The sequence below is a fragment of the Erpetoichthys calabaricus genome, chromosome 13, assembly GCF_900747795.2.
Source record: "Erpetoichthys calabaricus chromosome 13, fErpCal1.3, whole genome shotgun sequence".
Taxonomy (NCBI): Eukaryota; Metazoa; Chordata; class Cladistia; order Polypteriformes; family Polypteridae; genus Erpetoichthys; species Erpetoichthys calabaricus.
In genome coordinates, this window is record NC_041406.2 from 39,795,236 (window position 1) to 39,822,839 (window position 27,604).

Here is a 27,604-nt window from a genome sequence, read left to right on the forward strand (position 1 = left end):
CCAACGTTCTGCTCTATGCTGCTGGGATAGGCTTCAAGCACAGTAATGCTGAACTGCAAATAAGGTGTAATAACAGGCAGATATATTATTTAACAAATATGAGAACCTTATATACAGGAAATCTCAAAAAATATATACAGCATGTATTTTATATAAAATATATAAAAATAAAAACAGTTCTCAGAAATAGAAATCTTTACACATCAAAGAACAATTTTCTGAATTTCATAAAATGTATTCCTCATTTTAATAAAGAATAAAATAACTATTGCATTACTTGTTAGTTCAGCGAGTAGTACAACACCAAGTTCAGTTCCCCATTATTATGATAATACATATTATGTGCATGTCAAGCTGATTTGAGGCTATTTTACAGTTTTGTTGCATAATGAATGTATGAAGAAATATTCATTAAATCTTTTCAGTCCATTATTTAAACACCCAATTGGTTGGGAGGTGCATTGAGCATAAGGCTGGAGCAAAACCCGGACAGGTATCCAGCCCATCAAAGTGACATTAAGTCACATACCTACAGTCATACTTGCTAATCAACCTACAAGCAGTTCCCAAAGAAAACTGATGTGTACAAAGGGATAAGTGCAAACTCCACAAAGACAGCACACAGGGTGGGATTTGAACTCAGTACCCCAGTAACAGCAGTGATAACTAATGTAAAAGAGATTTTTATAAAAATATTTATGGAATTTTTAGTCTCTTTACTCTCAACAACCAAACTAAACTGTGTGGCACCCTTGCTAAAAGACTATTTCCCCATTGACCAAATTAAGTAATATCTGCAAAATATCATTTTTATAAGACGTTATTTAACTAAACAATATTTATGGAAGGTTATATTTATTAAGCTCTCGCTCTTTGACCATCTAGTAACTCACCATTTGGGCCCCAGTATTTGTAAATGAACTTGAGCCTTTAGACACCATAACATCCTTTAATCGAGTTTTAAACTGTGAAGGTAATGTTTAGTTAGAACAATAAGTACAATTATTATGAAAATAAAGAATTGGTCCTTGGACTTGAAAAATGAAATCGGTATTAAATTTTTAGAATTGACACTTTACCCCACTTTACCCCACGCTGAAATTTATTTCATCTTGTTATAAAAACTATATTGCACAGTAGTTTCTCTGTTTCTTGCCCACAAGCGTACATTTTTTTTTGTTTTGGACCGGATAGCACGACGTATGCCATAACCTTATGCGTCAAGTTATCCATCTATCATTATCATTCTATATCAAGTAATGACTTTTGCAGTCTTCCTTTCCTTGAAATTTAAACACTTCTACAGAAAATGTATTCATTTCTAAAACAAAAATTTTTGTTTCCAAAATCTCTAATATTTTACTTAATAATCTTTTCTTCTTAATGATATAAACATTGTTCTGCTTTTTAAAATGTTATTATTCCAGTCTTTTCGGTAGTCCATGCAAGGGTTGCACAGTGTCATACAACAGTACTTATATCATCAGCTTCATCAGGTTTCCTTTGCTTACTTGGAAGAGATTTTAAATATTCCAGATGTCGCCTTGCATCTTCCTGATTCTGTCGTACATAGTATACAACATATGAGATCACCATGGTGAACCAGCCAAACATGGTGACTAGCATAGCATAATCGGTGGTCTTTTTTGGAAGATTACAGAGGTCTGCATCTGCTTTCAAGAATGACCTTCCCGTGTGCTCCTCCAACACTGATGTCTTGCAGATTACACTGTTGGCAGATTCATGATTTGAGACCATCGTTTTCAGAACCTGCTGGAGGGTGCAGTCACAGTGCCATGGGTTGTTGGCAATCCGAGCTCTAGCTCTTAGGTTGTTGAAAGTGTTCTTATGCACAGTTTTAATCCGATTATCGGAAAGGTCTAGGGTTTGCAAGGATTCTTCTACTCCTTTGAAGGCATGCTCATCAATAGACTCAATGATATTTTTGGACAAGTTAAGCACTTTGAGCTGATGAAGGTCTTTAAAAATTTCATTGGGGATGGAAGTTATCTGATTTGAGTCCAGGTAGAGTAAAGTGGTATCGGGTGGAAGGTCCTTTGGGATCTCCTTAAGGTTGGCATTGCTACAGCTTACATTCAGCCCACCCAGATGTGAACAGAGGCAGCCCTTGGGGCACATACTTGCAGAATGAAAACATAATATCATGAGGACAAAACTCTGAAAGAGCAGGCACATGGAGAGGGAGCGAGTTAACCACAGGTCCACCAGATTCATGCTGGGATGTCTGCATAATCACCCAGACACTTTTTTCAGCTTATTCAGCATTGTAGATCACAGGTACCACACTCTGTACCAGTGTGTGTCTTTTTTTTCAGTAGTTATTGAAAACATCCACAGGAGACAAAGGCACATCAAGATTATTTCATTAGAGATATTTATCCAAAAATGATAAACCTAAAAGATAAAAAAAAAATACAAAATTAAACACAAGTCATGAGAAAAAAGAAAAACACGCAGAAGAACGTATTTCTTTACAATATGATGCATGTAAAATAAATTTTAAAACAGAGCACCCTTTCTAAGTCATTCCTTACCACAACTGGAGGGTAACCTTTTCCTGCTTCTCCTGTTGTAGCTAACAGTTAATTTATATTGAGTTGTGATTTACTTTTTAATTTATTGTTGAATACAATTGTCACGTTTTTGTAGCCATTTTGAACTTTTTGGCTAACATCCATCATTTTACTGAACCTGATAAATCCTATTCAGAGTCATAGGGGCTAGAGCTTATCACACTAGAATTGAGTTCAAGGCAGGAACCATCACTTCAAAGGATGCCAATCCATCGTAAGGGACGCTCACTCGCATACTCATGCAAACTCAATTTAGAATTGCCAGTTAACCCTAACATAGCTGTATAGGTATGCCCATTTACTCATCCTAGTAAATTAAATTTTAGTATTGTATGGCACTGGAGCTCATTCTGGCAGCACTGGTCAGAAAGAAGGTTCTTGTTCTTGTCCACCGTAATAATAATAATAAATAATTATTATTTTACATTTTTATAGAGCTTTCCTCACTACTCAAAGTGCTTACATAGAAAGCAAGGAGCCACTTCAACCACAATCATTTGTGTGGCACCCACCTGGATAATGTGACAGCAGCCATTTTGCACCAGTACACTCCCCACACAATAGCTATTAGGTGGTTAAGCGGTGACAGAAAGAGACAATTAGGCCCAGGGGTTGATTAAGAGGCCAGAAAGAAAAGGCCATGGAGGGCAATTTCTCCTGGACATCGGGGAATACTCTACTCCTTACAAAAGGATGCCCAAGGATCTTTTATGATCAGAGAGTCAGGATCTCAGTTTTATGTCTCATTTGAAGGACGGCACCATTATTACAGTACAGTACTGTCCCTGTCACTGTAGTAGGGTATCATAATCCAGACACAGACAACAGGGTATGTGCCCCCCTGTTGGCCTTTCCAACAACTCTTCAAGCAGCAACCCAAGCTTTTCCTAGATGGTCTCCCATCAACGTACTGTTTAGCTTCAGATGGATTCCCTGTTCTGAAGTACGTGTGGTATGGCTGCTGGCAAAGAGCACATTCAGTCAAAACAGCCCAGCTCAGAGTCGTCCATCATATGAACTTGTGTGACTTTAGGGTTAACTACCCAGAGAACAAAAACAAGCTGACCATGGCTGGGAAGGGATTTGAACAACAGACTCTGTTTTCTTTGCCACATGAAATGTACTGAAGTGAGATGTTATCATAAAATGATACAAAAATGTAATTGATTTTCCTGGGGTCTGAAAATAATTGTAGTTGTACACTAAGACTCAGTAGACAACCATGAGTTAAAGTCTAAATTAAAATAAACAAGGAGGAGATCTACTGGCTTGAACCTGTCTGACTAAACTCTTAGATGTGGTGAAAGTCATTTGATAAAAAAGCCACTAACGCTTGGTCACAGTAGGGATCCTTCTCTATCGGGATTTGCAAGAACCATAGATGGGACCTTAAAACAACAGTCGTACATTTAACATTTCTAATTTTAGATGTAGGGTAGATACATATAGATACTAGACAGCTTACAGCAGAACTATCATCTTAGTCACCTCTTCATTTTAAGGATTCTTGCATTGTTAGTTACAAAATCATATAATAAATTAATAATTTATTGATTATTAGATCCTAAAATGAAAGGCTTCAGATGTATAAGTAATATTGTTAAAAAATAACTTCAGAATTTTACAAGACAACTACTACAACACTCAATTAACCACTGCTGGGACATTCTCATTCACCTCAGTACAAAGGCTTGAGGGTGGTCAAATCAGCTGTGACATCAGGGAGGCCCACCGTCTTGGAGTACCACTGACAAAGTACAAGGGATATCAGAACACTTAGACCCTGTACAGAAATATCAAACAATAAACAAACCTAATAGAAATTACACAAAAACATGAAAAATACTTCAAAAATAACAAAAACAACATCCATCCATTTATTTTCTCAACCCGCTTATTGGGCAGGATCATGGGGCAGCTGAAGTCTATCCCAGCAAACAGCAGGCACAAGTCGGGAATAACACCTGGACAGGGCACTAGACAAAAACAACAATAAAAAGAAAATTACTCACAAGCCAGGGAATGAACCTTGGCTGTAAAGGTGTACCATCTTAGCTATTCTACTTAACTTCTGCAAAGATGGAAGCAAATGTAAGTGTGCATATGCTACCAGTAATATAGTAATATAAACCTAGACCAAGGGCGCAAAATCAAGTGGGTTGTGAAAAATAAAGTTGCCAGGTTGTCAGTTAATCTGTCTTCCCGGTTATTGACTCTTGGCCCATTTATTTGACTATTCCTTTGGGTCTTGTCATGGTATCTCGTTTGGTTCAAATTTCATAACTGTTTTCTGTCTTTGTAGACTTTGATGCTTGTGTTAGATTATTTGTAGAGTCTAACTTGGCCATGTATGAATCTGAGTCTGTGAGTATAGGTGTGAGGGAGTATTTTAGTTAGCTCTGAGGCAGATCCCTGCCTCTGGTCAAGTTTTTTTGTAACTCTGAATTGGATTAAGTAAATTTGATAATATTTGGTTATTATTTGTTTGTAAAACGGAGGTAACAGAATACCTCCAGGTGTCTCTTTACAGGTATATTTCAGGACTAGATTCATTCTACACTCTGAAACACAATTATATGCATCCGATTTATTAGCCAAGCAGCATAAAATTCCCATATTTGCTCAAACGCCATACAACACTGGTTACTACTGTAAAAAACGGTAAGGCAATTTAAATTGACTTGTCAAACTTATATCTGCTTCCAGGTACTCTTTCCAGCACTGAAGAGTAAATCCATAATTTATTAACTGTTAGTCCTAACTGTCAGTCCTTGTCATTCTTACTAATGCTCATATGAGCACAGACTGTAGCTTACAGTACAATGAGCTGTTAGTCTGTAATTATAGATTTTTTTTGCACAGCAAAGCACATCTAGATTATCAAAGTAAGACATCAAATGTTTAGTGGCAGTAGCAATACAGTATTAAGGCAAATATTAAGTAGAATTATATACATCTATAGCAACTTGTAAGACTAGGATATGCTTATTATTTAACTTTGTTTAAATTTCGTCTGAATTTTGCACAATACATAAAGGTGTATATAATAATCTTACACCTACGAAATTTAAGCAGGATAAAACAACGTTGATAATCAGTGAATGGGCAATTATTATTTTCAGATATTTTTCAAAAGTCTTTTAAAATGATGTGTGCTCATCCTATTCTGAATTTATAATTTTTAAAAATATTTTGTGTAGTCCAAAATAGCACTGTGTCACAGAACTTAGTGTCACTATCCTCACTTTTCCAGGAGACTGGGTTCAAATCCAGAACTGAGGCCTCATGTATAAAAGGTGTGTACACACAAAAATGTTGTGCATGCTGTTTCCATGCTCACATCGTGATGTATAAAAACTAAACTTGACGTAAAGCCACGCACATTCTCACGCCAGCTCAAACCATAGCGTAGGTATGTTTCTCAGCTCGTTTTTGCAAACCCAGTGTGAAAGCAGTGCTACTGTTCCTGGGTGGCTTCCCTTTATTTTTTAGATGCATATCCCTGATGCGGCTTTATCAAATACACTGACATTACCCGTATATCATTTTTTTAATCAACTCGTAACCATATAATGGTGCATGGCATGGCCGAACTATTCCAGATACAGTGGAACCTCGGTTCACGACCAAAAAGTTCGCCAAACTTTTGCCTCGGTTCACGACCACACACTCGGTATACGAACAAGCCAGTTTCCCTTTCAGTTTGTACATGTTCAGTCTCTCCCTGTGCATTCCCTGTGCAGCGAGCAAGAGAGGGAGCGAGAGCGCGCACGACACACGCACACACACACACACAGGCAGCGCGAGAGAGAGAATGAACTGGGCTTGATTTTGTTTTCACTTCTGTTTACAGCGATCGGTTTGTAGCGTGCATTGTTGCAATGTTACTTTTCTTGGTGGTTTATTAAATTACGGATTTTTTCACATGTTCATTTTTTTTCCTGTGCTTAAAACTCATTAAAAAAAAAAAAAGTGTTTTTAGCCAGCAGTTGGTAGCGCTATAGCGCGAACTATTGCAGTGTTAGTTTTCTGTTGTTCAAGGTTTTCTCAGTGTTATTCAATGTTTTTACATTTAGTTTACTATCACGCTGTGCATTATATGGTTTAATTAACTATATTTGTGCTTAAAAACTTAAAAAATATATATATATTTACATACAGTTCGTATGGTCTGGAACGGATTAATTGTATTTACATACAATCCTATGGGGGAAATTACTTCGGTTCACGACCAAATCGGTTTACGACTAGAGTTTTGGAATGAATTATGGTCATGAACCGAGGTTCCACTGTACTATGAATGTTTTAATCTACTGCATCTGAGTGTGGAATCACAGCTGTACAGCAGCTGAAACCTCTACCACAGATTCTGTCAGGACCGGAGAGAATTCTCAGGGTACAACTTTTAGCACACGCTGCCTCAGCCATGTGGACAGTCTATTTGAACTTCGCCCATTCGGCAAACGCTTCAGAGCCTTTCCTGCACGAACCTCGTGGTTCAGAAACAGTTTCATCCCAAGAGATATAAATGCACTCAATCAGTCCATCAAGTGCCCCTGGTAGAACAGTTTGCATTTACAACTACAATTACCTCACTGTAAACTTGCACTGCAGTTGTAATATTGCACAACCTGAGCCACTTATGCTTTCATATTGTATATTTTTTCATTTTTTTATTGTATGATTATTATTATTGTTGTTGTTGTTGTTTTACCATTTTATAGGAAAATAAGTTTATGGAGGATTTGCATATTGAATCTCATTGTACCATACAATAACCCATTTAAGAAGCATGTAGTGATTCACACACACAGAGTACGTAGAAGAACACACAGAATACGAAGCATTTAATGTGCTACTTTAGCAACAATGTGATTTGAGAATCTAGTAAATTAACAGATTTTAAGATTAAGTTTATGATGTACTACTTAAATGACAAAATAAACTACATGGGTAAAGTGGAAATTTTGAGACTAAGTTGACATTTTGAGCTTTTTTTCCCCACTGTGTCCCTATTTTTTTTTCTTTTCTCTGCACCCTAATAAGCTTCCACTGATACTTAGACAGTGGGCTACGACTCGCCTTTTCACAGCAACTTTGATATCTGACAACTTCTTTTCTATTTCGGGAACTGTGCAGCTTTCTGAACTTGAACTTTCGATCAACTTCCTTTTGTTTATACAACTGCTTAAACCAACAAACACTATGCTTTTCCTTTCCTGCACTTGGCATTCGCTGATATACTTCTTTATTCCATGTGCTTTTGCCATTGTCTTTTCACAACCACTGAACTTAAGGGAATATTTATTTATATATATATATATATATATATATATATATATATATAGCATACTTTGCTTTGACTGATTCAGTTACTCATTAGGTAGACATTTTATAAAGTGAAATAATATATGGCCCCAAGTAAAACACTGTATACAGTAAACACAAAAGTAATTAACAAAATGAATTTTTTAAACACAACATACTTAAAAATTACAGCAGTAATTGTGAAATAACAATTGTACCTTAAAGGGTTATAGTGGTTAGGAGTAGGACGGCTCCTGGAGTGTGGGTACAAATTCTGGTGTGCTCACTGTCTGTGAGGTTTTCTTTGTGTCTATGCAAGGTTTTTTCTTGCATACTTCAGCTCTGCTCCCACATCCCAAACATTTTTATTAGTTTATTTGATGACTGCATTGTTATAAGTAAATGTGAAAATGTGCATTACTATTGTCATTCAAAATGAGGCATGATGCCTATACTTATACTCTGTTATTGGAGAGGAAAACTGTAAAACACCAATGGCCCATGAAACAAAGTCATAAATTCTTTAATTAAATTATTAAACAAAGAAAACACTCAAAAACAATGCTTGACTATAAAAAAAATGTCATAAGTAACAAAACCTCACTATGAAAAGACAACAATCTGAAAATATGAAGTAGACAAAGCTAAATACCTAAGGCTACAAAACAATATTTAACCTAAAAAGTAAATAAAACAACATCTGAAATACAAAAAGCAAAATCAGGTAGTGACCAACCCAAAAAAGTCTGAATCAGAAATCCAAATGATAAGGCTATATAGGCCAACCCCACAGGCAGCCTTAACAGCTGCACTCTCAGGAGGCCCACCCCCCTTGGGCCCAACATACAAAAAGAAAGAAATATAACAATTAATAGTAACATAAATAGAAAACAAAAAATTACAAAATGATGAATAAGCAAGGATATACCAAATAAAAACAATAAACTACACCAAGAAAGAAAACAAAAATATATTCTATAACTTACATCATATAATACTCATCATACTCAAGCATTCAGGGTTGGTGTCTACTTTTCTGAATTGAATTAAATGGATCTAAAAATGAATGAATACTTGAAATAAAGTATGACTTCAGACAAAAAATATTTAGAAAGTAAAAAAAATAAAAAAATCACGTCACAAGACCCTAATTCATAAAAACAGAAGACCGAGGTTCTTTCTGTCTGCTTTGCTAGTAGAAATTGTTTTAAACAAATTATTAATTATATTTAGGAATAAATAAGATGGAATGTGTTTAGGCATCTGCGGTGGGTTGGCACCCTGCCCAGGATTGGTTCCTGCCTTGTGCCCTGTGTTGGCTGGGATTGGCTCCAGCAGACCCCCGTGACCCTGTGTTCGGATTCAGCGGGTTGGAAAATGGATGGATGGATGTGTTTAGGCATTGTACTGAACCTTGATGTTATCAGTGGAGCTATAAAAACAGAGAAGAGAAGGCAACATGTTATATTTTTAATATTTTTTAATTTCTACAGTTTTTAGTCAGTTAAACTATTATAGTTGAAGTGTACAGCATCCTGTTTTATCTGCGCCTACTATTCACAAGGGAAGTGTTTATGCACAGCAGGAAAAATCACAACCTCTGCAGAAAGTGATATTGTACAGAAATAGTACATTTAGTTTCAAAAGAAACCATTTAACCTCTTTTTTACTGCTTAAATTATGATAAACAATTATATATATTTATTTCCTTTACATATGTCCTGAAAAGGTAATGTGATCATATAAAAATGTACACAATATGAATGTGCATAATGTATGAGCTTCACCATATCTTAGTCCCTCAAATATTAAAAATGGAATGAAGAAAACAAAGACTATAAAGTCTACATTATTATCAGTAAAAAGCACTTGAGAATTTATGTAGCATTTCGCTTTGCCAGATATTGTTCCTTGCTTTGATCAGACAAGGACATGTTTTATTTATTTGATTCCTTTTCTGCTCCTTGTCACACAATAGTCCCTCAAGGGCAAGTAGAGTTAATGTTTGGGCTAATTACATTCTTGCAAAGTCACCTTCGGCTTGGCCAAGAAATATAAAAAAAGCTGTCAACACTGCTGAACTATCATAAAGAAATTTCAATCATTTTAGACTATTTCAAAAAGGTCTTCCACCAATAAACTGTATTCAGTGGCATCAGATATCCAGCAAAAAATCAGAAACATAACAAAAATATCAGCTGTCATGAGCAATTCAAATACGACTGGCCTATTCACCCTGCGATAATAAACAGGTATACAAAAAAAAAACATGCCAGCACACAAAAGTATCTCAGACACATTTATTTGAAAGACACAACTATATTTTATAGCAACAGTGGAGGCAAACTAAAACTAAAGCTAATAGGCTACAGAAAGCAGAATGCGATTTAAAAAAAAAAAAAAAAAAAAAAAAAAAAAACTTTTGAAAAAATAAATTCCATAATCTCATCTGTTATTAAAATGGCCTTGACTGGTGGATATAATTCAGGGTGCTAGATACAAGTGAAAGCACTTCAGGCAGCAGAATCTTTTTTAAAAGATTCATTGCTAACCGAGCAGGACTTTCTATTGAAAAACTGTTACATTGTAAATGAAACTATCATATAGTGACTCCATGAAATAAAACTGTAATTTATTTCTTACACCATGGTCTGTCACAGATTCCTTCAAGCTATAAAGTGCCTTTGCTTCCAATAATGTGAACGTTTTTTAAGATTCAACCTGCAGGTCAAACAATTATTATTATTATTATTATTACAATCTGCTGTATGTTGGATGCTTTAACCTTTTCAAATGATAGCTTTTAGGTGATAGGCCTTAGCCTGAATGTCTTCAGATAGATAGATAGATACTTAATCCCAAGGGGAAATTCACATACTCCAGCCACAACCGTCTGATAGAACATCTGCAGCATCTTATTGCAGATGTTGAAGGACACCACCCTTCTAAGGAAGTATAGCCGGCTCTGTCCTTTCTTGCACAGTGCATCAGTATTGGCAGTCCAGTCTAATTTATCATCCAGCTGCACTCCCAGATATTTATAGGTCTGCATCATCTGCACACAGTCACCTTTGATGATCACGGGGTCCATGAGGGGTCTGGGCCTCCTAAAATCCACCACCAGCTCCTTGGTTTTGCTGGTGTTCAGGTGTAGGTGGTTTGAGTTGCACCATTTAATAAAGTCCTTGATTAGGTCCCTATACTCCTCCTCCTGCCCACTCCTGATGCAGCCCACGATATTTATGCTGGACATAAGTGAAATGCATTCTGGGAAAGTTGTAATTTAGAGCATTTTACAAAGTTAGAAAGTGAAGCAGAGCTTCAGCTTTGCAGTTTGCTTGCAGCTTTAAGCAACTTTTGATTGCCATGGAAATTAATGTTACGCTTGTATGATAATGACTTACTACCACTTTTTGGATTTTAAGAAACTGTCTGTCCTGCCAGCACTCAAGAAAGCCAGGTGTGTGCACTTCGTTTGGGCTAGAAGGGGAGGAGTGTGTCGTTGCCTTATATATATATATATATATATATAATAATTTTTTTTTTTTTTCAAAAAGAGTTCTCTCGGTTCAGTTCCATCTGCAAACACCTTACCACAAACTGAACCATTTTTAACTAAAATTGACACTTTCATAGAGCTCTGTAGCTGATTAGCTGCTGGACTTTTGAAAAAGAGCCCTCCCTCTCTCTGGCAAAACATCTTTCTTTTCATCTTCAATTAAGGATTTTTTAGTTTGTAACTACAGGAACTGGACCACCAGGATCATCTTACTGATGTGAAGGTTTAGCCAACCCAGGTTATATAAATCTAGCCAAGTATCTAGACCGGTGGTTCCCAACCTTTTTTTGTCCATGCCCCACCTAAGCCTCTCTAAAATCATGATGTCCCCCAGTGTAACATATACCTTATTCTTATTATTACCTATTCAAAAAGTGAACTCCTACTCATGTGGAGGAAGGCCATAATGTCATTAATTTGGTCTAAACAAGCTTCCAAAGAACATGGAAACAAAAGAGGGAAAGGATAGTTGAAGTACTGACAAAGAAATCACTAAGAAAATGTTAACAAAAATAATATAATATGAATTAATATGAAAATAGAGCAAATACAGTTTTGAAAACATATAATAGACGTGATATTCATAAATATAAAATAACTTTAATGACAGCTTTTTCTGTAACATTTTGATTTTTTATAATCATTGTTAACATTCATATTATTTTAATGGTAAAAACGATTTTCTAAGTAGAAAAACCAAAGCCGGTTGTAAAATCATAAATTAAAGGGTTCTTCACCATCCCTTCTAAGTTTATATAAATGTCTCTGTAAAAAATAAAAAAAAATTTTTTTTTTTTCTATCATTTTTAACAGTGAATTTCTGTTTTTTTCATTTTATCAATTGTTTAACGTATCTAAATTCTCGAATTGACCCCCTAAAAAATCAAATTGCACCCCACCTTGGGAATCACCGATCTAGATTGTCCATTCCTTCTCTAGCTGCAGTTCCCTTAGAGCTCAAGGGTTCGCCTTTAAGAAGCCCTACATTGGTGATAAAACTCAGTTAAAGTAAAGGTTTGGAAGTAAAGATGGCTCCTGCCATTAGAGGTCCCTAGAGTTGAATATGTATGGTACAGTACAGACAGTGAGACAGGTAAGCATGTACAGTAACAGTGGTATAGATGTTTTTCACATTTCTTATCTCCCATTAAGAAAAGAACCTAAGAGTTTAGGTGGTACCCTTCGCTGCACCTGATGACACAGTCACACATCATCTTTTGTCATGTTTCTGTTGTTCAGTGCACAACATCAAAGCTGCCATTCCAGGACAGTCATCTACATTGACAAGCCAGCTGTAGAGTTAGAATCTAAAATCATAAAGTCAGAAAAGCATGCAGAATCCTCCATTGAGAGAAAAGAAAAAAACTTTTGTCCTTCTCAAAAACATAATCAGATTGTTTTATTATTGCAACAAATTCTTTATCTTTTACCTTTCCAATGTAAGTAGATTTAGACTATGGGTGTCAGACTCAGGTCCTGGAGGGCCTCAATGGCAGCAGGTTCTCATTCCAGCCACTTTCTTAATAAGTAACCAATTACAGCAAACATACTTGTTGTGCCTTAATTTTAATTTCCTTAGTTTGTAAGATTCAGAATCCATGATTTTGTTTTTCTTAACCAGCTGCTGTACATGAGCAGGAGTTTATAATTTGTGTTAGGGAGGAGTATAGGATGCGTTCAGTGAGATAAACAGATGTACATGAATCAAAAGACAAAAATATTAAGAGAGTAAAAGAAAGAAAGAAAGAAAGAGTTGGGTGATGGCATCATCAACAAGCAAGGTGTATTAACTACTTGAGAACTGGACTTTAAATGACAGGGTTGTTGATTTGTGACATCTCAAGAGGAGAGAAAAGAAAACATGAATTTTATGAAAGGAAGACAAACCTGCTAAATCTTCCTTAATGCTTCCTTAATTCTGGTGTTTTTCAAAGTCTGTAACAAGTATACAACCGCTGTGTATAGTACAAACCCAAGGATTTTGTGAAAACATCTCTTCATTGTTAACGGAAACGTTTCTTTTTTCTCTGAAATGGTGAAAACAGCAATGCACCCAAAAATGCATCTGGTGCTCAGCGCAAAAACAAAATCACAGCACGTGTTCAAAAAGGACTCTCATTTGTCTGATTTAGATAGATAGATAGATAGATAGATACTTTATTAATCCCAAGGGGAAATTCACATTCTCCAGCAGCAGCATACTGACACAAAAAACAATATTAAATTAAAGATTGATAACAATGCAGGTAAAAACAGACAATAACTTTGTATAATGTTAACGTTAACGTTTACCCCGTGGGTGGAATTGAAGAGTTGCATAGTTTGGGGGAGGAACGATCTTCTCAGTCTGTCGCTGAAGCTGCTCTTCTGTCTGGAGATGACACCGTTTAGTGGATGCAGTGGATTCTCCATAATTGATAGGAGCCTGCTCAGTGCCTGTCGCTCTGCCACAGATGTTAAACTGTCCAGCTCCATGCCAACAATAGAGCCTGCCTTCCTCACCAGTTTGTCCAGGCGTGAGGCGTCTCTTCTTAATGCTGCCTCCCCAGCACACCACTGCGTAGAAGAGGGCGCTCGCCGCAACCGTCTGATAGAACATCTGCAGCATCTTATTGCAGATGTTGAAGGACGCCAGCCTTCTAAGGAAGTATAACTGGCTCTGTCCTTTCTTACACAGAGCATCAGTATTGGCAGTCCAGTCTAATTTATCATCCAATTGGATTGAGTTGTGTTTTGTTGTAATGCTTTGTACCCAAATGCATAAAATATACAAGCGTATACCAAGGGGTCTTAAAGATGAACCATACAGTCACATCTGCTTCTTAAAATCTCAATAGTGACCCCCCATCCCTGCACAGTGTAAAAGCAGTGTTTGACACACTCTAAACTCCTAGATTGATCATTTGCATTTAATTGACTTTTTGATTTAACAAGCACCTTTTCATACTTGTACAATTAAAAATCCAGTATTTACTTTATAATGCTATGATCCAGATTTAACTTGGTGTATGTTAAGCTACTGACCGGGATATTACAATCCATGTATTGTGATTTAGTGTTATTTATAAGTACAAAGAAAAATTTCAAGTAAATAACCTCAGATTGCATTTTTTATTTTGGTGCTCTCATGTCAGGTCATAGTATAATAACAGTGCTCTGAGAATACTTCTTGACATTTATTTACAGTAAGTCTTCATGAAAGCCTTTAATGTTACCCCAAGGTCTCCACTCTAGAAGTCCATCTTTAAAGCCTACAGATCAATGAGAAAGGAAGACGTCTTTCTGCTTGAGGAGGATGTGAGCAAAGTGGATGAAAGAGACCCAACTCCTTATTGTATGTTTTCCTTCACAGTCAATTGCATTATCTAGAATCATCATAAAATAACTTTATTGTATTGTTGACTCCAGATAAAGATATTCACTGTTAATGAAAGCTCATCAGAGGATAGGATAATAAAGAATCTTGGGAGTTTTTTTATGGAGATATTGATGGTGCCACAAAACTAAGTGACCCAGATTAAAGGAATGACAGATTTCTGTTAAGGCTCTCTGTATAAGAATAATACGACTATAGAAAGAAATCAAAAAGGCAGTTACCCAGTTGGTAAAAAACACACACAACTTAGGAAGAATAAAGTGAATATAGTCAACTTCTATTTACCAGATTGGTAAAGATACAATTTATCCACGTCAAAAATCCAAAAAAAAAGCAGAGGCCAAGAATATAGTAAATAATACAACTAAAACAGCCTCAGTGATGGCTTCAGGTGAATGCAGGTTAACTGCAATTATGACAAGATGTAAAAGTTGTTGTGTTCCAGCCAGGGTTTTTCCCCAGCTGAGGTTCAAACTTGTGATTTAGGTCTGTTTTGTTCATTTTTGTTTCTTTTATTTATATTAATGTTACTTCTGTTGATTGCTTGCATTATTCCTTGTTTTTGATTGTGCTAATGTTTGTAAGCTGCCTGGGTTATGCTCCATGTGTTTTTTATGGGTGATCCCCTCAAGAGGTGGAGCCACCTGCCCATCACCTCCAGGAAATGGCCTTTGCCCTATAAATCCAGAGGGTCTCCAGTAGTTCCTGGTGGTTCACTTTGAGTGCACTCTGTGAGTTTGGTGACTTGTTGTTGTGTTTTTCTCTGGTTTGTACTTTTTTGATAAGTCTGGATTTTTGACCCCTGTGCTCTGTGTTTTGATCTTGAATTGGAATTGCGACTTAGGACTTAGTTCACTTGGATTGCATTGTGTTTTAGCTTTTTTTTAGCTTCATTCTTGTGCTACAGAATATTTTTCTTAAAATAAATCTTTTTATTTATAAAGACTCTGTGCTTTCCATTTTATCTAGCTGGGGTTTAGTGGTATAGCCTCATCTCTTGGTATTTTTGCATTTTTTGGGACTTATGTGCCTTGGGACTTCTAGTCACAGCAAAACTGAGACATAGTCATGTGGTGGATGTTGGGATGAGAGTGATAACTATGACAGTACAACTATTGGAAGAACTGCTTTCAGCCATTTCAGTAGTTTCCAGTCTAGAATAGCTAGTAGATGGAAAGCCGAAAAAAGAGAAAAGTGCTTGATTTTAGATACACATCTAGAGCAGTGACCAGCAAAAAAGTCTTTTAACCTTCCCCTAACCTGCAGAAGTGCTGTAGAGCAAAGTATTGCCTAATGTAGCCTGAGGAGACTCACAAACACACACAACCTTAGAAGTGAACAGAGGTTAGCATGAGCAGGCATAATGCAAGCCATGAACCAAACCTAAAAATAATCTAAACAGGAATTTGATCATCACAATCTAGAACCTACACAATAGAGGAAATGCAATACTTTCCTTTAGATCAGTGGTTTTCAAGAGTAGTACACATACCACTGGTGGTACAGGAAGAATTACTGGGTGGTACGCATTTTTTTTCAACAGAACATATAAATATATTAAACTAGTATGTTTATGTCCCTTTTTTTACATTCAACAAATTAGCCATAAAAAACTTTATATGGCTTGATTGCACCAAGCATGTATTATTCACCAATCATTTCACTTACAAATAAGTCATACAATTCTTGTTTATTTTATTAATGAACTGAGACCAAATTGTATGATTCTTATTTGTTTCACAGCTGAAACATTACCAGAGAATGACTTGCACAATTCTTATTCAATTATGATTCTCAGACTTAGTGTGTTGTTTTAATTATGCATTTTCACAATATTGTCCTGGTTCTTGCTTACAAAGAGGTCAATATTATATGCAGTATGTTTAATATATAATTTAATAAATCTATATATATTGTGGTAATAAGGCGCTATATTGAGCCCGACCCGACACAGACTCCCACTGAGACACGTGTAAAAGCACAAAGATCTTTTATTTTTCTTCACCTGTGGGGCACGTCTTCCCCGTGAACTCCACAGGCAATACACACTTTTCTGGCACCACCACTCCTCCCGTCTAGCTTCGTCCACCACCTCCCGACTCTGGCCCCATGAGTGGTGGCTGCTGGGCCCTTATATAATTCACCCGGAAATGCTCCAGGTGCTTGATTGGCTTGTTCTGGCTGCACTTTTGGGTGTGGTGCATACGTGGCCCACAGAGGTGCAGGTGTCCCAGCTACAGCACCCCCTGGCAGTGCCTGCGGGACCCAACAGGGCTGAATCCAACTCCAACTCCCGTGGAGAGTGCAGGGTGAAGATACATTGCAGGGGCATCCCGGCTGGGTATGGACACCAAACGCCTGCCACAATAAATATATATATATATATATATATATATAGATATATAATATATATATATATATATATATAATATAGCTGCCAGGTGGAGCCCATCCTGCAGTATGGAGAAGCCCCGAATTCCAGCAGGGCATCATGGGCCTTGGAGTTTTCCTTCACAGCCCTGCTGGATACCATGGGGGCCACCAGAGGATGCTGCAGGGAGGCTGAAGGACATGCATTATCCGTATAGTCCAGAAGTACTTCCATGTCATGAGGACGGAAGAAATAAAGTACTTCCGGGCTAAAGAAGAAGAAGAAGAAAGAGTTTTCACCTGACCCAGAAGTGCTGGGTAATCACATGGACTGAAGGATCAGAAGCACTTCCGGGTCAAGAACTATAAAAGACTGTGGGAAACACCAGAGCGTTGAGCTCAGTTGGGAGGAAGGGTGACAACGCGTCTGGGAGTGGAGGATTGATTATTGATTGTGATTATTGTATTGTTTATGAGTATTGTGGAGTGGAGGGTGCTTGGTGCACATTATTGTCCAAATAAATGTAATTATTGGATTTTTATCTGGTGTCTGGCATCTGATCTGAGGGTTCAAGGGAGCGATAGCACCCCCTATCTGTCACTAATATATATATATATATATATATATATATATATTGTGGCAGACAGCTGGGGGTGGTACCCAGCTGGGACGCCCAGGAAGACAGGAGGAGGGCTCATGCCTCCTCCAGACCACGAGAGGGCGACCGCCCTGGTTCCTTTAGGGGCCACGGCTGCAGGGCTTGGAAGCACAACCCTCTAGGGGCCCGTGGTCTCCGCCAGGGGGCGCCCCTATGCCTGAAGGACACGGAACCCCAACACTTCCGCCACACCAGGAAGTGCTGGGGGGAAGAAGATTGGGAGCACTTGGAGGGCTTCCGGGAATACAGCCGGCACTTCCACCACACAGGGGAGTGTCTAGGGAGTGCCGGGGATCACCTGGAGCCCATCCGGGCACTTATAAAAGGGGCCGCCTCCCTGCAAAGGAGGACTGGAGTCGGGTGAGGAGTGGACAAGGTTTTGAGTGCAGGAGAGAGGAGGTGGCTGAAGAGCAGGCAGAGACTGAGAGAGGCCTGGACTTTGGGGGAGTTTGGTGCTTGAGGCACTGGGTTGTGCACTATGGACAATAAGAAGTATGTAAATAAACGTGTGGTGGACCTTAAAAGGGTGTCCGTCTGTCTGTGTCCGGGCAACTTGTTACTATATATATATATATATAAAATATATATATATATATATATATATATATATATATATATATATAAATATAAATAAATGATTAATTTTCATTTCATTCCAGGTTTAGCCCCCGAAATGTTTTGTTTTTTACTGTGGGTGAATCAAACAAATCAAATGAATCGATTTCTTTAATTGGGTAGTTCAAAAGAATTAAATCAGTAAAGGGAATCGAAATACTCATCACAACCAAACACTGTTTTTAAGCAGATAAATGTCTTTACCTAATTACAGTTAAGTTCTTAACAATTTAAGGTCAAAATAAATTGGTGGTACATTTAAATTCCTGTGAATAGTATGGCAAGCCAAAATGTTGGGAACCTTTGCTTCAGACAAAAAATGCAGAGAGTCTTTAATGTCCTGAGCAATAACAGTTAGAAAAACTAATTCTCAAAAAAGAAAAATCTAGTAAACCTATAATGTAGTGTTGATTGGCGAAATTCACCAAAGGTTTTTTTGTAGTAAAAATGCTGTGTTCACCTGTTTCCTTGTTCACATTTTCACAGTCATTTGCCATGTGGCTGGCTTAGACAAATGTTTTTTTCCCAGTGCTTTTCCCCATGATGCTTTGTGAGACCAGCATGGTATCCCAGAGCTGTGTAATCCAATGTTGGAATGGACAGCCCCTGAGTATATAATTCTGATCCTAGTAATGAGCTAAAATTAATGGAAATCTTTCGAATACATTTAAAAACAAAATGTGTATACATAAAGAGATCAGAAATGTCATTTTATTTGTGGTTTAAAGGTAATGTCTTTTTATGTGGACTTATATATGACCTGCATGTAATATGTGAGCCAACCCTTTTAATAATATTACCCAGAGTGCTGTGCAGTTGATGCTAATAGGAAGGAGTGAAGAATCCACATGCACTATTTGGTAGTAGCAGTAGTGAATGAGCAAATAAATCAGGGAAAAAAAACAAAACTTATTTTCGGTTTGAGAGAGGTGAGTACTTGTAATGGAATCTTTGCAGGGTAAGCTTTAGTGAATTCATGCTTCCTATCTAGAAGAAATGTTACTCCACTGATATTTAATTGTATTAATTTTACCTCATGGAGACACAGTGATGAAGAGGTTATCACTGCTGCCTCATAGTTCGGGTTACATATTTGGCCACAATAATTGGTTCAAACCAGTTTTTCCTTCCCCACTGAGTTCAATGTACTTGTTGGGAAAATTCCTAAACGTTTGAGGTTTCGCCAAACTTGAGGTGACGCAAATTCAGTGGGTTCAACTCTCCACTAGTAAACAACATACACAGATAGAAGCTGGTTAAGGGTACATTTTGCACACATTTTTTCTTCATTCAGATAAATATCGATATGTGAAAGAAATTAGCAAGTAGGGTGGTAGGTAGTAGTACTTCAAAATTCAACAGGAAATTTTTGCAAAATGTCAGCGAATGGAGATTGATAATCTAAGTGTAGCTGAATGACCTGAGCTTGTCCAAATTGTTCTTATATTCTTAAACTAATGAAGAAACCCACCAAAAAGGTTCTGTCAATAAAAAGGTACAAATAAAACCGTTTACATTCTTTACACCAGTAATGACTTTTTTCCCTAAACAATAGCTTACACAGGAGGTATGAAAAGTGTTAGTGTTGAAGTGTTAGTGAAAAGATTTGGATGATATGGTTTTTAAAATCTCAGTAATGACATTTAGCAGCTACAAATATCTGTTCCATTGATAAAGACTAACTGTGTAATTTGTGGACACTAATATTTAGCAAAAACGGTACTCGTGTGTTATAACTTCGACACTCAACCCAAATAGCGCTTCTCCATTCACTCCTCATTTGAGAATCATAAATTTAATTTCGTCGACCCGGAGACGTTAGCTCACACACAACAAAAGTAATGTTTCAAAAGTAATTAAAAATGAAATTTTACGTATTCTTGTTATTGTTTTGTAAATAAACAAATGTAAAAAATGATTAATTTTTCTCTTGCCTCTTATATGCAACAACTCTTCTCACCTTTTAGTTACGTCCATTCAACTTCCTTGATGAATTGTGCAATTTTGCTGAATTGGTGTGCAACGGATAACAGAGAACTTTATCATCTGAGACCAATAGGTAAGAACTGACTCTTGAGATTTTTATAAAAAAAAACAACAAAGTGAATCTCCATACATTACATGTAAGGCAGCGACGTCATCTTAAGTATGGTACCTTTTTGTTGTGTAAAACAATCTTAGATATATGAGCGGTTTATTAATATTCTCTGTGATACACACAAACCTTTCACATCAAGCCCTGTTCACCAATAGTTGAGTGTGGCTTGTGACTGTCCATTTGTGAGACCTCAGTGACCATGTTGTTCAGATATCACCTGAAAAACCTACTTTTTCCATTTTCGTTTTAATCTGCAATCACTGCTAATTAAAAGCTAACTCTTTTGCATTTACGATTCTAATAGTTGTCTACCAGTTGTGCTAATTCTTAGTGTTAATTAAAACCTGTGTATATTTAGCACCTTGTTTTTATCTGAATGTCATACTCTCCCTAGAGTCTCAGTATTTCATAATAATTTGACTTGGGTTTGCCTTGTCTTGTTATCTTCCGTTGTATCTTGCTGTACACAAGTCCTAAAGTCATTGTATCTGGTGACATTTTAGACATACCGTACACAGAATGCAAGGTTCTGCATGTACAAAATATTCATGTTGTATAGTATGTCACAAGGTTTGTTGATACATTTATTTGTTGAAATGATACACAGTGAGAGTGGCAGTATTATATTTATATACCTTAACAACATTTTCTCTTTACAAGATCATTTGGGCCCAGGGTACATCCTAACAGCACTGACTGCAAGACAGAAACCAGTATTGGATCCATGACACAGGATACTCATGCATTGCTGACTTAGATTCACTAATGAAACTAACAAACATGTAAGCTGGAGTGATTTGGAGTGCCAGGAGAAAATCCACATAGACTTAGGGAGAACATGCCAACTCCACACAAACCGTAGCCAGGCTGGGATTTGAACTGAGGACTAAGGAACTGTAAGGGCAGCAGCATTACTATTGTGAATACAGTAACTGTTTTGATGTGAGGCAAGTTGTGTTTATCAGTTGCAGTTTGCCACAATAAAAATAAAAAAATATTCTCATTAATGTGTGTATCAAAAGGAAAAATGCTAAACTTCATTTTAGTAGGTAAATTTTGACAAATGCACCTACATCTAAATGAGGCAAACTAGGTTACACGCAGAAAGTCAAAGAGCAGTGGAGTAGGTTTAAAAGTATATTTCAAACATTGCAGGACAAGCTCATTCCTAAAAAGTTAGAATTGTTAGGAAATTTAAGAGATGGGAGAAATTACAAATGTAAAAGCAGTTGTATAACACAACAAATACAACACAAATACAGTCAATCCTCAATATTTGCACATTTACCTTTTGCAGTGTCAAGCATTCACATGATTTTATTAGCAACCTCATTCACACTTTTGCGTTAGAAACCACAGACATTCTTGGGATTCACGGCTATGGGAAGCAGAGAAAAAAAAAAAATAAGAGGCACGATGCATGCAAGTTTTGGGAGCGGCTCATATCCTACTTGGCGCTTCACTGGTCTTGTTCACCCTACCATTGTAGATTAAAGAACTCTTCATGCATTTGTTGCATAGTTTAATTGTTTTGGTTGAAAAATCAACTTTTGTGTTGCAATTGTGCCCCCAAAGCTTAGCGTAAGTCCTTCGAGTTCTAAGCCCAAGCATGCAAAGTCAGTAATATGGCATAGTGACAAAATAAAGGTGTTAGATAAAGTTGGTACTGTAATGTCGGCAGCCACTGTCAGCAAGAGACATCAAGGCTTCCGATCACATCATTGATTGCAGCCTCAAGGTTAAACATCACCTTGCCTCTGCTATGCCCCCATACTCTGAGGCCCTTAAGGATCTCAAATGGCACATGAAGCAGACGTTGCTTTTGGACTATTGCATCTGTGCATCTTTCACAATCTCCAACACAATCTGTCAACCGTGAAGGACAGAGTGTCTGAGATGATGTTGAGTCTCAACATCTTATGACAGCAGCAACTGAAGTTTTTCTTATTGAGAATTTAGCACAAAAGGTCACAATATTCTAGGGAATGACTAGCGAGAAAGTGTTTTTCATGTTACCAATTTTATTTTGTGTATAACACTTTATGGGTTATTTCATGGTTACTGTGTTATGAAAATTATACATTATCAAAAATGTTTTTTTTTATAAAAAATTCTATACAGAAAAGTGTATTTTGAGCAATCTGTAGTGAAAAGTTATACATTTTGGTGGTCGCAGGGATTCAACCCCCTGTTTTCCATAGATTCAACGTATTAATATTTGCCTTTTTTACTTTCCCACTGTTTTCTAGCAATGTTACCACCACAAGTTGAGGATTGACTGTAACTCCAGCTCTAACTGCAAGGCTTACTAGGATGTGACCATAGTGGTTAAAATAATATTGGGAATCCTAAAAGAAACTTAAAGAGAAATACTGCGAAAACACGAAAAGTTGAACCCAAAGGTTTTGTCCGTGTTTCGGTTAATATATTAATACCAGTAACGGCAGACTGCACGATAATGTGCAGTGAATACACTTGACTTGAGTATTCATAGTTTTCATTCTCTTTCTCTGTACATTTTCCATTTGTTTGCTCAGAGGTTGATGCGCTTGCTGCTTCCTGAGCAGCTCTTCTTTTCTCCACTCTAGCGGCCCGCTTCTTTTCTTTCATCAGCATCTTTTCGCGTTAAAACTGAGTAAGTCATTGTTTGAGTGTGTTTTTCTTAAGTGCCAGCTTAAGTGAAAAATTAAGTCTTCAATCTGCCTCAAGAATGATTTAAGATATGAAGAGGTAGGGGATGTTACGGCGAAGGTGGTAGGGATGAGAACGGCGTCAGTACGCATGCGCCTCACGGCCACCCTGCTGGCTGCTGCCGAGAGTTGACTCTACAATAAAACAAAATCAAAATAAAAGCAGGAATAACCTTGGAGGTCAATCATCACCCCGAAGCGTATAGTAGACGTCATGTAGTTTATGTGTACGGAATTTCAGGTCAATAGGTCAAATGGTTTGCAAGCTACAGGTGGTTTAAAATACTGGACAGACAAACTGACAGCCACGATAGCGTATTATATAAGAAGTGAAAGCAGAGAGAGAGAGAGAGAGAGAAGTGTTATTAGCATTGAAAAGGCTGAAATTAATTAAATCACTGGACTGCATAACTTTGGGAAGTTACTGATTTCATGAAATCACTGCACACTGGCATTATTCTTGGACTCTAGCAAATGTTGTTTAATTATATAAATAGATGATTGGTCTGATCCTAGTAATTAGAAAATATTGAACAATGCATGCAAAGTATTGGTGTATGACTACAATGAATATGATTTTTGACAGGGCTGTGGTGTTTAACTAATATGCTAGAATTCCATGAGGATGCAACCAAATGTTTTCATCAGAGGGGCCCATACGATATTATTTATCTTGATTTTTCTAAAGGTTTTTGATATTGTATTGCATAAGAACTAGTGATCAAACTAAATGAATTGTAAGTTGAAGGCATACATTGTAACTGGATGGAAAATGGTCTTAAACATAGAAAGCAGAGGATTATGGTGAGAAGAGCTTTACCTAATTAGTCAAAACTAAAAGTGGTGTTCCTCAGTGATCAGTGTTGAGGTCACTGCTCTTTTATTAATTTAATTGAATAATCTCGATAAAAAGGCAACTAAAAAGCTGTTTAATATTGCAAAAGACACTATTGAATACCCTAGAGTCAGCAAAATAATTAAAAATGGATCTGAACAGAATTTAGACTTAGACATTGTAGTCACCAGGAGATGCAACTATGCCCCAAACCCCTCAGACAGCCCTTCTCACACAGCTCCAGATTATAGGCACAGTTCATTTCTCCACAAATGCCTGCCACAGGCCTTACCTCACACTCGGGTCTGCACAAACAGCATAAACTATTTTTTTCTCTTTAATCTTCTTTTCCTTTTGTCTTCCTCAACTCCTCCTCAGACTTGTAATTTCAGGTGTGACCAAGGGGTACTTTTTTGTCAGAATGGAATGATACCAGAAGTACTCCTGGGTCTAGGGTTATGAGGTCTTCCAACTACTCAGTTAGACAAGCTTGGAGTTGGAAGAGGAACTGAGACCAAGACACTCCAGCAAGGAGCAGGAAGAAGAGTCAGTGTGTCATGGAAGAGGAAGGGAGAGAGATACAATGGAGGCGAAGCATAGGCTAAACTAGACAGCTCTGTAACGTAAAGGAGGGAATAGAAGGACATATACTTTGCTATTTTGTTCACCCTCTTTTATATTTTGTGTATCCTTCCATTTATGACGTTCCTCTATAAAATGCCTTTACTTTCCATACCTGTACTGTTCTGTTGTTTTTCGGGGTATGGGGCCTACTCCAGGGTGTCTTTATCTGGTCAGAGTGTTGAAAATCCCGAAAGGAATTAGTAAGGTACGTAGAAGTGAGTAGTTATTTTAAAATGAGTTCATCAACAAGAACACAGAAGCATAGATGGGAGCCTTTTAAAAACTCAACTGAATGATATTTTACAAAGGTTAAATGAATAGGAATTGACAGGCTATGTTGGGATGAATGGCCTGTTCTTGTTAAAATTGTTCACGTTCTGATAGTTAAAATAAATGTCTAATAGGAAGCATGGTGAAGAAATGATTAGGACAATTCTGCCTCACAAATTCAGTGTCTAAGGTTTGAATCCTTCACTCGGTGAGTGACAGTGTCAAGTCTGAATTTTCTATACATGTTTTCATTAGACTTTCTTTACTGTGCTTTCCTTTTCACATCTCCAAACATGTGCACGTTTGGTTAGTTGGTGCTTATAAATTTGACATTATTTGAGTGCGAGTAAGGGTCTGTGCACTTATGTCCAGAGTCTGTCCCTTCCTTGTGCACAATGTTGCTGTGATAAGCTCCAGGCCCCATGAGCCTGAATTAGAATAAATGGATTTGAGAATATTGTATTGTTATTGTGTTAAATGTTTACTTTTAATTCCAAAATAATATGCAAATTTTCTCTGATCATTATTTTGCTAACCTTAGAGAAGTATGCATTTAATGTTTGATTTAATAAAATCATAATTATAGGTTCAAATTACTAACCGGAGCATCCTGGTCTCTGTCTGCAAGGAATCGGCTGGCTCTCACTGTGTCTGCATGGGTTTTTCTCAAACTATACTATTTATTCCCTACATCCCAAACTTATGCAGAATCGGTAAATCAGAGTCTCTAGAGTGAAGTTGTGAGTGTGCCATGCAAAGGTCTAGCACCTTGTTTAGGTCTGGTTTGCATCCAGTGCCATCAGTATAGGCTGTGGCTCTCCATGACCCTAAAATGAATTAAGTGGACTCGGATGGTACTTGGCATGTCACTGGATGATTATAGTTCATGTTTTTCTCTTTGTAACAATATAGGCAATGGTAGGTGTCTGTGTTACAGCGTGTACAGCAAATTTCTCCTTGCAGTGTGGATATAAAAACAATTACAGAAAGCTATAATAAAATGTCTTCATCACCAATAGCTGGAGTTACAAATTGTACCATACTATGAAAAATATGTGATTGAAAGAGACTGAATTTGTCACAAGCTTGTCTTAGAGAAAATAAGCAGTCAAGCCTTGTGAAATGAGGCATTCAGACATAAACTCCTGATGAATGAGCCACATCTATTAAACGGTTTATCTGCAACGGTTTTCCAACAAAGGTACATTTTTCAACTGGTCATTTACAGATTTCAGAAATCAATCAGTACTCACTCTTGTTAGACAGAAAGTACAAATTCTACCAGTTTTTTAAAGAAATCAGTCAGTCTGTTCATCAGTTGAGGGTCATGGGGGTGGGATGTCAGATAATCTTAGAATCTTGAAATGCAAGGCAGGAACCAGTGCTGCAAAAAGGGCCAGTGAAGCATTTGGCTCATAAGGCATACTCAGGCACACACACCCCTACAAGCACTCACAGTGGCACAGTTTAGAGGTACAAGTTCAAGACGTGAGAGGAAGCCGCAGTACCCAGAGAAAAATCAAGTACATACAGAGAAAGCATGCAAACGCTACTCAGAAAACAAGTCGTGGATTCTAATCTGGTCTCCTCGAGGTGTATGGTGGAGATGCTAAGCACAGAACAAACATGCAGTGCCAAAAACAAAATAACTTTTTTCAGAGTAGGGTAATGTATATGCTTATAGAGGGAAAATGACCAAAGTATTTCACTGCCTCATCTGTTTCAATTAATCCTGACTTTTTTTTTTTTATTATAATGTCTTTTAAAAGTTAGGTAGTTTTCAGTCAACAATCACAGATAAGAATTGCATTTAATGAGTAATAATGGGTCAAACATTGATTCATGAGTTGCCCATGGTTAAAGAATCCTGTGCTAATACTGACAAACTGACAAACACCATAACCAGTTTAATGGAAGACACAAATATATCTCAACAAGAAGTCATTGGGTTACCAAGGATTTAAAACTGCTAAATGCAACAAACATGGAATTTTGATACAGAACTATTGTATAACTGAACAGAAAGGACTACAAAAAAGATGAGGAAACATGAAATCAAGAGAGTAAAGCAAAATATAAGTACAGGATTGAAAATGAACTGTGTACTGATAATTCAGGTTTGTTGTGGAATGATATGAAGATGATGGCCGACATTCATACTAAAAGCAATAACCATGTGGAATTGATGGGGTTAAAATTGACTTTCATTTGACTCAAAAGCCATTAATGACTTAAAACTAAACATTTTACCTACTCCAATCATGACATTAATTTAGAAGTGGATTAAGTGAAAGCTAGTAAATAAAACCCAGGCCTATCTGGACCCTTACTAATTTGTGTACAGACCAAAGATTGGGGTGGAGGATGCTACAGCTACACTTCTGAATCTGCTGAAGGAGCACTTGGAAGGCTCAAAAACCTTCTTATTTCTTATCTGCTTTCTATACAATCCTGCCTTACATTTTAGCTGAGAAACTGAATGATACATTGTTTGGACCCTAACCTGTTGGTCTGGATCTTGGACTTGAGTGTCGATGGCTGTATTTTTTTTGGTCACCTTACTTCTTCCACTAGATCACTTCAAATCTTTTATGTGTCTCCTCTTCT

The 27,604-nt window shown here is 37.2% G+C and overlaps 1 protein-coding gene across 1 annotated transcript in view; it reads right to left on the minus strand.

Moving 5' to 3' along the window:
• Positions 1-320: 320 nt before the first annotated feature.
• Positions 321-27,604, minus strand: part of lrrc3b (leucine rich repeat containing 3B) — a 93,536-nt gene continuing 66,252 nt past the window's right edge. The window contains exon 2 of the mRNA XM_051936098.1: positions 321-2,415. Coding sequence (XP_051792058.1) covers positions 1,462-2,235 — 774 coding nt within the window. The 5' untranslated portion in view covers positions 2,236-2,415 and the 3' untranslated portion in view covers positions 321-1,461. The remainder of the gene's footprint in view (positions 2,416-27,604) is intronic.